The sequence below is a fragment of the Macrotis lagotis genome, chromosome 3 (genome assembly GCF_037893015.1).
Source record: "Macrotis lagotis isolate mMagLag1 chromosome 3, bilby.v1.9.chrom.fasta, whole genome shotgun sequence".
NCBI lineage: Eukaryota > Metazoa > Chordata > Mammalia > Peramelemorphia > Peramelidae > Macrotis > Macrotis lagotis.
The window spans coordinates 64,370,170-64,382,755 of NC_133660.1; the positions used below are offsets into that span (position 1 = coordinate 64,370,170).

The following is a 12,586-nucleotide window of genomic DNA, read 5'->3' on the forward strand; positions in this document are numbered from 1 at the left end:
GCCCTTTCTCCTTTACCTTTCCACTGAGACAGTAAATCTCAATACCTCCTCTATGCAATAGTCTTCAGAATAGTCTGTTATTTTGAAAAAGCTACAAGTAGCACTGCCAGCCTTTCCCTCCAACTTTACATGAGCTGTTATTGTTTTGTTTTATTTTTATGTTCATCAAAGACTCTTAAGAATCTTAGTATACCAGAGCTAGAAGGAACCCAAGGGAGCATGTTGTCTAATAATCTCATTATATAGATGAGAAAGCAGACTAAAAGAGACTGATGAGTCTGTAGGCTTATTGCCTAAGGAGGAACATTTCTGTGTTGTGGAATGAATGATGTTAGCTGCTAAGGGAGCTGTTTTTCAGATGCAATTAAATCCTTAAATTTCAAAGATCCATTATAATAGAGGGAAAAGGGAACATATCTTTTTATATATATACATATATATATATATATATATATATATATATGTAACAGTATATTTTCTTCATCTATTTTGTGGAAAGAAAAAAATGCAAGTAATTCATTCTACTAGGTATACCACAAGTAATAAATTTAATTTTGTTTATAAAATGACCAGATGTTTTCTAATGCTTAGTAAAGAATACATATTTGTGTGTACATATATATCCATACATATTTAAACATATTCTATGAATAGAATGTGTTTTTACATATATACATTTTATACATATACAAGAATGTATACCTACAGATACACATATGCAAATATACACACACAAACACACACACACAAACACACACACACACACACACACATATATATGTATATATATACATATATATATATATATGAAATCTTTTCTAAGTTCACTGTGGTATAGTATAAGAAAAACTGACTTTAAAATTCAAGACTTCAAATTCCAAGCTTTGCCAGTTTGACCTTGGGCAAGTCACTCCACTTCTTTCCTAAGCCCCAGTTTAGTCCTCTGTAAGATGAGGGAGTTGGACTATCTTTTGCAGTTGACATGCATATTGAATATCAGTAAAATGTGGTGAGATTTTTTTTTGAAGTTTGAAGTTGGAATGAGGAGACCTCTCAGTGCTGGTCATGCAGGCAAGTTTTCAAATAGAAAATAACTCTTTTGAGAAACCACAGTCACATGGTTTTGCTTTTTAAAGTATCTGATTACAAACAGCTGAGAAACAGCCTTTAGTTGGTCAATCAAGATTCATTACATCCTGACTTTACATCATCCATCTGGTCTGATGAAATGAGTGGTAGCAGGGAGAGAAATCTGAGATTTTCACTGTATTTACTTGTCAGGCAAGATTCCCCTTAAGCCCTTCTGCAAAGATACTTATAACTCCTGCCTGAAAAACAGTATTGAGCTAAGCAAGTCTGTTTTAAAAAGTAAAAACTTTAAGGAAGATATTAGAAATTTTCCTGTCTTATGTGCATCCTAAAATGCCTTCCTCAAAGAAGAAAAACAACATTGGAGAATGTAAAACATCCACATTGTTGTTTCTGCATATTTAGACTCTTTATCAGCTCATCAGGCAACCAGCCTTTGTAGTTTATTATCTGCAGGCTCAAACTTGCTGGTTTTGTTTGGATTATTTAAAGAAAAACCACTTTGGTCTCATAGAAAAATACTCTCTTGAGTAAGGAGCCTGACCCTTTGCTAAGCTCCTTTCACAGCACAATATTTTGTGCCACATTATTTTGTACCTGTTGTAACAGATAACTTTGATGTTACCTCTCCTGAATACCAGGAGAGACAGAAGGGCCAGATGCTAATCACTGTTGCAGGTCTGGAGGTCCTAGAAGGATGATTCCTTCCAGAAACTGAGTCCAGGGCCTCCCTACCTCCTTGGACCTTAGACCAGGGAGGGGCACTGGCATTGGGTACTTTTCCTAAAACCCAAAACTTTGCAAAGCAAAAAGTGTTTTTTTTTGTTTTTGGGGCGTTTGGTCTATGAACTGAGGTGTTTCTTCATTATATACTTGTGTTGATATTTTACTGACTCTGGTTCTTGGAATCCCATGAATTCCCTTTTATTTGCTCCATTTTTCCAGTACTGGCAGCCAAGTTTGGAGTTGGGATTTTCTGGTCAGTCATTTAGTTAAAAATATTTATTCATTTTACCTATGGTACCAAGCAAAGTACCCAGGGCAGGGGAGGGGTGGGGGGGTGGTCAAAGAAAGGCTGAAAGAATATAGACAATGAGGGTGTCTCAAAGGAGAAGGCTCCAGCACTAGGGGAGATTGGGGAGGCCTGAAGAAGGAGATGTTGAGACCAGAGGAGCTTGGAGGCCAATGTGAGGAGAGGGAACATTCTGGATCTGGAGGACAATCATTGTAAGGGTCTGAGTCAGGGGAGGAGTACTTATTGGAAGGTGGGGAGGGGAGGAGCAGAATTTAAAACAGATTGGAGAGATAGGAAGAGGCTGACAGGGCTGTGAAGCACTTTAAAGTCCTAAAGTCTGTTTATATTTGATGGGAAAATAATCAGGAGCTCCTGGGAGTTTTTTGAGTTAGAAGGGTGATAGGCTTCACAATGTACTTTGGCAGTGGAGTCAAAGATGGACTGGAGCAGAGACTAATTAGAAGAATCTTATAGTAGTGTAGATGAAGTGATAAAGGCCAGTGACAGGATGGCATCTATGTCTGGAGATAAGGGCATGTTCATAAGAAGAACATGTGAGTCAGGAGTCAAGGTAAACAAAGACTGTAGGCCTTATAAATTTGAGTGACTGAGTTTATGCTGAGACAATAAAGGGAGGGGAGGGAGAGGGTTTGAGGAACAGCTACTGGATTTTATTTTGTCTTTGAAAATTTTATTTTATTTTTTAATTAAGCATTTAATTTTCTCCAATTAGGAAAATAAAAGAGAGGGAGAATAAAACTTTTCTAATAAATATGCATAATCAAGCAAATTAAAATAGTCCAGCTTCGTCAGAGTTCAGTAGTATTGACCATCAGTCTTTTGGAATCATGGTTAATCATTGCAATGATCATAATTCTTAAGTGTTTTAAAATTATTTGTCTCTAGAGTGTTATATAAATTTTTCTCTTGGTTTTTGGTCATTGTCTCAGTTCATTCAATTCTCTATGGGTTTCTCTGAAATGTTGGAAAATTTCATATAGAATATTCACATTCTGTTATATTTATATATCATGATTTAACCAGTCATTCTCAAATTGATGAATTTCCCTTTCTTTACAACTACAAAAAGAACTGCTAGATACCTGTTTCTTCATATGAATCCTTTTCTTCTTTCTTTGATCTCTTTGGGCTGTAGGCCTAGTAATAGTTTAGCTGAAATAAAGGGTGTACACATCCCTAGTTTGGGATCGTGATTCCTAATGGTTTTTGAGAACTGAGGTCAGCTCATAGTTCCATTAATAGTACATTAATGTGTTTAATTTCCTGCAGCCTCTCTAGCATTTATCATTTTCCATTTTTGTTATCTTTGACAATCTGATGGGTATGAGATGGAACATAGGAGTTTTTTAAATTTGAATTTCTCTAATTATTAATGATTTAGAGCAGCTTTTTTCATATGTCCAATGGTAACTTGGATTCCTTCCTTTGAAAACTGCTTTGATCCTTTTTCTACTATGAAATGACTCTTATTATAAACTTGAATTAGTCTATTTTATATTTCTGAAATAATGCTTTTAGCCAAGAAACTTTCTATAAAGATTTTTTTTAAGATTTTATTTATTTTGAGATTTACAATCCCCCTCCCATCTTCCTTCCCTCCCTGCCAGAAGGCAGTCTGTTAGTCTTTACAATGTTTCCATGGTATACACTGTTCTAAGTTGAATCTGATGAGAGAGAAATCATATCCTTCTATTCACTTATGTTTTAAAGGAGAGTTCATCCCATTCACATTCAAAGTTATAATTATTAACTCTTTATTGCCTGTTTCTATTTTCCCCTTTTTTCCTTTTATCCATATTCCCCAGTATTTTGTTTCTGTATACTGCCACCTTCAGTGTGTTTGCCCTCCTATGTCAACCCCCTCCCCCTTTCTTTCCCCTTCTTGCCTCCCTTCTGTTAGTTCCCCTTTTTCTCCCCCTCCCTGTCTCCTCCCTCCCCTTTTCCCCTTTTAATACTTGAAAGGTAAGATAAGTTTCTTAATTGAGTGTTTGTACAAATTAACTTTAAACCAAGTTTGATGGGAGGAAGATTCAAGTGGTTCTCAGCTGCTCCCTTCTTCCCCTCTATTACAGTAGGTCTTTTGTACCTCTTAATGTAATGAGATTTACCCCTTTCGATCTCCTCCCTCTTCCTGTCTCCTTACTGTCCCCCTTTTTAAGGAGGTGTTGTTTTTAAATCATTCTGAGTCACAGAAAAGTCACGAGTGTCCATCACTTCTGGCTAAGTATATTCTCTCTTATTAGAGTTACAATTCTCAAGAGTTATGAGAACCTTTCTCCCAAGTGGTTATATAGCCAGTTTCATCTTATTGGATAGTGGTTTTTTTCTTTACCCCCCATTTTTTTAACCTTTTCATGTGTATCTTTTTGTTTGTTTTGTTTTTTATAAATGTGTATATATATATATATATATATATATATATATATATTTTATTTAATATTCTCATTTTGTACAAATTTTTTTTACATTAATAAAATATTCTTGTTTAAGAGTAAACGGAATACCCCTACCCCCCATAAATATAGACTTGCTTGAGCAATAAAGGGGAGAGAAAAAAATTAAAATAAAAAAATAATAGTAATAATTGTAGGTATGGCCAGGTGGCGCAATGGACGGAGCACCAGCCCTGGAGCCATGAGCACCCGAGCCCACATCCGGCCCCATACACCCAACAGTCACCCAGATGTGTGACATGCAAGCCACCTGAACCCCACTGCCCTGCAAGAACCAAAAAAAGACCTAAAATAAAATAAAATAGTAATAATAGTAGGGGTGGCTGGGTGGTAGACAGAGCATTGGCCCTTGAGCCAGGAGCACCTGGGTCCAAATCTGGCCTCAGACACCCAACGATCACCCTGCTATGCAGCCCCAGGTAGGCCACCCAGCCCCATCTGCCCTGCACCCCCCCAAAAAATAATAATAATAAAAAATGTGCTTAAGCTTTGTTCCAACACCAACAACTCTGTTGCGGGTGGATCACATTCTTTATGATAAGTCTATCGCAAAAGTTACTTACATATTTTTCCACCATTGCCGTTGCTGAATGCAACTCCCTCCTTTTGTATTTCACCATTACCATGTACTATGTTTTCTCTCTCCCTTCACTCTGACTCTGCTGTAGGGTAGTTGAGTGGCACAGCAGTCAGATCTCTGGTCCTGGGGCCAAGAAGCCCTGAGCCCCCATACCACCCCTTAGGCCCAGCATCCACCTGGCCCGATGGCCCCGGACAGGCCATCCAATCCCAGCCCCTTGCAAGAAGTAAAAAAGAAAATGTGTTATATCTGACCACTCTCCCCCAATGGTCCATCCTCTCCTCCTTCATTCACATCCCTACCCCTTCCCCCTGTCCCCCCTCTCTTTCTTACTCCAGATGCCTATACCCCATTGAATATATTTGCTGTTTCCTCTCCTAGCCACCTCTGATGAGAGCAAAGATTCCCTCATTCCCCCTTGCCTTCCCCCCTTCCATATCATTGCAATAGCTCATTATAATAAAGAAAAATCTTATTATATGAAATATCTTGGCCTATTCCCCCTCTCCTTTTTCTTTCTCCCATTATATTTCCCTTTTTTCTATTGACTCCATTTTTACACCATATTTTATCTTCGAATTCAGCTTTCTCCTGTGCTTCAACTATAAAAGCTCCCTCTACCTGCTCTATTAACTGAGAAGGTTCATATGAGTATTATCAGTTTCATTTTTCTATGTAGGAATACTTGCAGTTCATCATCATCAAGTCCCTCATATTTTTCCCCTCTCCTCCAATCTCTATGCTTCACCCAAGTCCTGTATCTGAAGATCAAACCTTCTGTTCAGCTCTGGCCATTCCAACAGGAACATTTGAAATTCCCCTGGTTCATTGAAAGTCCATCTTTTTCCCTGGAAGAGGACATTCAGCCTTGCTGGGTAGTTGATTCTCGGTTGCATTCTAAGCTCTTTTGCCTTCTGGTATATTATATTCTAAGCCCTATTAGCTTCCATTGTAGTTGCTGCTAAGTCCTGTGTGATCCTGATTGCAGCTCCACGATATTTGAACTGTGTCCTTCTGGCTGCTTGTAATATTTTCTCTTTGACTTGGGAGTTCTGGAATTTGGCTGTTATATTCCTAGGGGTTGGTTTTTTTTGGATGTCTTTCTCGGGGGGGGGGATTGGTGGATTCTCTCCATTTCTATTTTGCCCTCTGCTTCTAGAATATCAGGGCAATTTTCCTGTAGTAATGCTTTGAAAATTATGTCAAGGCTCTTTTCCTGATCAAGACTTTCAGGTGTTCCAATAATTTTTAAATTATCTTTCCTAAGTCTGTTTTCCATATCAGTTGTTTTTTCAATGAGATATTTCACATTTTCTTCTAATCTTTCTAATTTTTTGGTTTTGAAGTATTGATTCCTGATTTCTGGTAAATTCATCAATCTCCCTGAATTCTATTCTTTGTCTGAAGGATTTGTTCTCCTCAGAGAGTTTTCTTATCTTTTTCCATCTGGCCAATTTTGCTTTTTAAAGCATTCTTCTCCTCAATAATTTTTTTTTCGGTTTTTGCAAGGCAAAGGAGGCTAAGTGGCTTGCCCAAGGCCACACAGCTAGGTAATTATTAAGTGTCTGAGACTGGATTTGAACCCAGGTACTCCTGACTCCAGGGCCAGGTCTTTATCCACTATGCCACCTAGCCGCCCCCCTCAATAACTTGTTGAACTGTTTTATCCATTTGACCTAAGCTGGTTTTTAGCATGCTATTTTCTTCAACATTCCTTTGGATTTCCTTGACTGGGCTGCTGACTTCATTTTCATGTTTTTCCTGAAGCTCTCTCATTTCTCTTCCCAGTTTTTCTTCTAACTCCCTCATTTGATTTTCAGAGTCTTTTTTGAGATCTGTCATAGCCTGAGCCCAATTTCTGTTTTTTCTTAGAATCTTTAGATGCAGGAGTTTGTACTTCCTCATCTTCAGACTGAGTGTTTTGATCCTTCTTGGGCTCATATGCAAAATATTTCTCAATGGTGTTCCTCTTTTTTCTCTGCTTGCTCATTTTCCCAGCCTGAGCCTGGTTTTGGGGTGCTTCCTGAGCTTTTGGGACACTCCCACAAGGGTCTCAGTGTGTGATGCTCTGTCCTCTCTCCTGGTCTTTGAATGACCATATGTGCCCCACTCTGCCATGGGGCTGAGGTGGAGGGGGGGCCCTGCTGTTCTGTGGGGGGGCCTAGATTGAGATCAGGATATGAATGTGGTGAAAGCCCCAGAGTCGTGTTCCAGGGGCAGGGGACAGAGCTCAGCAGCCTCCCTCTCTTCACTCCCCTCCCTAAGTTCAATGGGCTCATGCCCTGGGGGCTCCTGCTTACCAGCTCCACCTACTTCTCTTCCTGTGCTGGCCACTTTGCTCTCTGTGTGCCCTGAGGGCTGGGCTTCATGTGCTTGACCTGGCAGAGGTCTGTCCACCCCCCCCCCCCCCCCCCCCCGTTCCCCCAATTTGTACCTGGTATTCCCTGAGGTGTAGCTGAGGAAACAACCCCGCTGTTGTGAGCTGTGGCTCCCAGTGCCCTGTGGCTGCCTCTGGGAGGCTGAAGTTCTTTCTCTGGCGGGCCACCCCTCTCACCCTGGGGAGCAGAGCCTTTCTGCTCTTTTTCAGGTTACCTTGAGTAGGAGAACTGCCTCACTGGGTCCCTCTGTAGGTTCTGTCTCTTGAAAATTTAGTTAGAATCCTTAGTTTAGAAGTTTTATGAGAGAGCGCCTAAGACACGATCCATTCTTGTCGCCATCTTGGCCTTGCCCCTCCATGTGTCTCTTGAGCCTCCTGTTTGATGTCCAAATTTTCTATTAATTTCTGGTCTTTTCGTTAGGAAATGTTGGAAGTCTCCCATTTCGTTAAATGTCCATTTTTTTCTCCCTGCAGGAGAAGGCTCAGTTTTGCTCGGTAGTGGGTTCTTGGCTGCATTCCAAGCTCCCTTGCTCTTCAGAATATCTCATTCCAGGGCCTTGGATCCCTTAATGTTCATGCAGCCAGGTCCTGTATAATCCTTACTGTGGCTCCTTGGTATCTAAATTGTTTCTTTCTGGCTGCTTGCAAGATTTTCTCTTTTATCTGGTAGTTCTGGAATTTGGACATAACATTCCTTTCTGTTTTCATTTAGGATCTCTTTCCGGAGGGGATCGATATATTCTTTCAATAACAATTTTGCCCTCTGGTTCCATGATATCAGGGCAGTTTTCCTTCACTAAATCCTGTAAGATCAAGTCCAGGCTTTTTTTTCTCTTCCCTGTTTTCAGGAAGACCTGTAATTCTCAGGTTGTTCCTTCTCCATCGTTTCTCAAGGTCAGAGGTTTTGCTCATCAGGTATTTTACATTTTCTTCTATTTTTTTCGATCTTTTGATTTCATTTAACAGAATCTTGTTGTTTCATGAAGTCATTAGTTTCCACAGACTCCATTCTTTTTTTTTTTAGAGAAGAATTTTCTTCATTTACCTTTTGCAACTCCTTTTCCAATTGGTCCATTCTATTTTTGAGTTTTTCATTTGACCAATTGACCGTTTTGAGAGAATTATTTTCTTTTTGCATTTGTCCAATTGTATTTTCCAATGATTTGTTTACTTGTTGCAAGGTGTTAATTGTCTTTCCCAAATCTTCCAATTGACTTTTAAACTCCTTCCTGATTTCTTCAAGGAAGTCTTTCTGTGCTGGAGACCAGATCATCTTCTCCTCAGAGATTCTCAGTCTCTGAATTAGGGGCTTTTCCTTCTAGGAATGTTTCTGTGCACCCCCCTTTCATCTGACCTTTCTCCATTTCACTAAGACCTTGTGTTGGCAAGGGGCTGGTTCACAGAGGTTTGATGTTGAGATCCCTAGAGGCTTTAATCACTGGGTTTAGTAACTCCAAGTGGGATGGTTGCTTTCTCTGGAGTGTGTGTGACCTTAATTTGAGACCCTCTCACTTAACTAGGAGTGGGTAGATGAAGTTTGTTGAGTATTTTTATCTTTCATCAATGGTGGATTTTGCCCTAGGGCAAGGTAATTGCTCTCCCTTTTCACAGCTGAGGAAGGTTTTCTTCTCACAGTCTGGGGCAGAGGTGGGCTGTAATTGAGTTTGTTCTGGGAAGAGCATTCAGCTGAAATGAAGCACTGGAACTCTCCCTTCTGCTCTGCTGGCTAGCTCCAGACCTTCAGTGTCACAACCAATGCATCTACTCCTTAGTTGACCAATCAGGCTTGTCCCACTTTTAGGCTTTCAGACTCTAGTCTGCCTTGCTGGTCAGGCTAGTTGAGTTCTTAGGCTCTGACCCTGCCCTGTATTCCCAGCAGAGTCAGTCCTCTGCACCCAGCTCACCTGTGATCCCAGAGGACAAACCTTGAGGTAGATCTTCTCCTAGTTTCTCTTTTTGGGTTTTGTGGATCAGATTTCTATTAAGAGGTTTGTTGCATATTATTTATAAGGGAAGATCAGGAGATTAGCACTGTACCTGTCTTTTCTGCCATCTTGGCTGGAAGTCCTCTGTAAAGATTTTCAGTTACCTATTTTCCTTTCTAATTTAGGTACATTTACTTTGGTTTGTGCAAAGCCATGATACTTAAATTATCACTTTTATGTTTTGAGATATATTCTATCTCTGGTTCATATAATTTGTTTAAGAAGTGATCTTTTATATCTAAGTCACATATCCATTTAGAGGTGATCTTTCTGTATTTGAGCCATCTTATGGGGCATTTAGTTCAAAATAACCAAGAGAAATTTGAGACTTTGACACTGGAGCTGAAGGGAAGGATGAGAGCTGGATAAATATAAATAAATAAAAATCTGGAAATCATTGGTATAGTTATGAACCCATTGAACCAATGGGAGCTGATGAGAGGCGGGGAAAGAGACAATAACCAAAGATAGTCTTGAGTGCTACCTACAGTTGTGGCGTTTGCATGGATAGTAACTGAGAAGGAATAGTCAGACTGGAGAGCCAAGAGTCTCATGACAGTGAAGACAACCAGTGGTTACAGGGAGGTCGGCTTCTATTGAAGCCATGGGTCTTTTTGGCTGGCTAAATATGACTAACTTTCACCAATCAGGAGTAGTTGAAGATTATATCTAGTATCCAAGGATCATGGATTTCAAAATAGAAGGGATATTAGAGGTAGTCTGTAGCTTGCCCAAGACCCCAAAATCACATCCTGACCTATCCCTATGGAAAATCTGAGAACTAGTTTGTCCTGAGTGTGGTTTGTTTTTTACTATCTAGAATAAGATAAAGATTAGTTAAAATTAACTCTTTAAACATGTAATTTTGAGACTTAAACATTATAAGTGAAAAGTTGTACTGATTACCTTCTTGGGTTTCTACCCATCTATGTCTATGAAATGCTTAGTATATACTTTTGCTTTTAGTTATAAAAATTTCTTTCAAGCATATCTGAACCATGATTGTTTACTTCAAGCAAATCTCTGATATTAGGTAACATAGAAATATTTCTTTATTGTTAATTTAGTATCTTTCCTATCATAGTATTCATCTAGTCCAACATTCTCATTTTACATGAGGAAACTGAGATAACTTGCCCAGCATCACCCAGGTGATCATTATCAAAGGTGGAATTAAATCCAAGTCTTAAAACTCTCCATTGTTTCAATTTGTCTAAAAGGAGACCTCATAGGTTTTTATCAACAATTTGAATATTTTCTTTTAAATTTTTAATTCTTTCAATTTATTAGAATTTTTCATTTAGAGGTAAAAAAGTCCTTGGGTTAGATAAATCATCTTATTTTGTAAATGAAAAACTCTGGTTTAGAGATGTCCAATGTCACACATACTGGCTAATGTCACACATATTGGTTATTGAAATGTGAGGTGTGATTTTTATTTTGTGCTTGTAAGCAGTGATTCTATGAATTCACTCCCCCCCCTTTTTTTTGTTTCCTATTTTAGGTTTATTTCCGGACAGTAGAACTTATAGAGTCTCCAATAGCAGGGTCCTCTGGCTTAAGTTTCTACTTCAAAATTAATGGAGTTCCCATATTTATTAAAGGATCTAACTGGATACCAGCAGACTCTTTCCAGGATAGAGTAACCCCAGACTTGTAAGTTAAAATTCACTGTCCTTTGTTTATTTTTTCTCAAAGTGCTGTATATAGTCTTTTAAGAGTCAGTCATTTATTCATAGTACACTAGGATAATAGTATAAAGAATTGATGCTTTGGAACATAATAAACCCCTGACTTTAGGCATTTAAATCATCCCAGATGGGTGACTACATAGCAATTTTTCTTTCCAAAGAAGATTCCATAATTTCTTTAACAATAGTTTACATATTTAGTTACTTTAGAGAAAAAACTGGTTCCTGAATAATCAAAAATTGCCTGCACTTTTTACTATTTTTAAAAACTATTTTTAAAGAAAGCAGCTTTAGAATAAGCTTTACCCTGGAATAAGGCTAACTTGTCATATGCTTTAACTTTGAAGATGAAAATTAAATTAAATTTTTTTGAATTGATGAAAAAAATTGGAAATAACTTGGCTTGATCAACAGTTTTTTCCTTAAATATGAACTTAGAAATAAATAAACAAACAAACAAACAAACAAATAAATAAATATGAACTTAGAAACATTTAATTGAAATTATGGATTTCTTTCAAAAATCTCTATTACACTGAAATGAACATGCTCATTATAGTCTCGGGGTAATTTTCATTAGTTTTTGAAGTATATCAAGATTTTGAAATGCAACATATTTGGTATTTTGTTTAAAAAATATGACTAGTTACCCTCATGCTTGATATTTGTTAAATGATTTACAGTAACTTCCTCTAATTTTATTCAAATGTACTTCTATTTCGTAATTTATTTGTATTTATATTTTGTAATTTCCCTAGTAGATTAGTCTCTTAAAGCACATTATATGGAGTCAGGAATCATATTTGGACGTAGATGTTTTTGATTTTTGATTTCTTTGTAGGTGGGACCCTATTGTAGTTGGAACTGAGTCCCTATACAAAGAGCATATGACTTTCTGACCCAATTCAGTTCTCCCTACCCCCACCCCCTCCAGTTCTGTCTTTATTTTTTTTCTGTTTTAAAAATTCTCAACTTAATAACATAAACTAGAGTATACAATTCCTCATACCAAATAAAACTGAAAAGGTTGTTTGTAAAATTGAGACTTTTTGTTATGTCTTCGTTTCAAAGTTTTCCAGCTTATTTTGTGTGATTTATTCTGGCAATCCTTCTGTGTATTTAAAAATCAAACATGTTTTAATGAACCTCTTTTCTTTTTCTTTTCTTTGTTTTCCTTTTAGGTGACAGCCATATCCCTAGCTTCCCTCTTTTTTCCCACCCTCCCAAATAAAGAAAAAATAAAAACAAAACCTTTATAATAATTTTGTATAGTCAAACAAAATAAGTTTCCATATTGGCTATGTCTAAAATTAGAGACTTCATTCAACAGCATGAGTTCATTCCCTCTGTTGGGGTGGGTAGCAGGTTTCATCAT

The 12,586-nt window shown here is 38.0% G+C and overlaps 1 protein-coding gene across 3 annotated transcripts in view; it reads left to right on the forward strand.

Moving 5' to 3' along the window:
• The window catches only part of MANBA (mannosidase beta), a 135,866-nt gene that overhangs the window by 50,382 nt on the left and 72,898 nt on the right, over window positions 1–12,586 (forward strand). For all 3 annotated transcript variants that reach the window (XM_074228778.1, XM_074228779.1, XM_074228780.1), the window contains one exon: window positions 11,025–11,176. In XM_074228778.1, coding sequence (XP_074084879.1) covers window positions 11,025–11,176 — 152 coding nt within the window. The remainder of the gene's footprint in view (window positions 1–11,024; window positions 11,177–12,586) is intronic.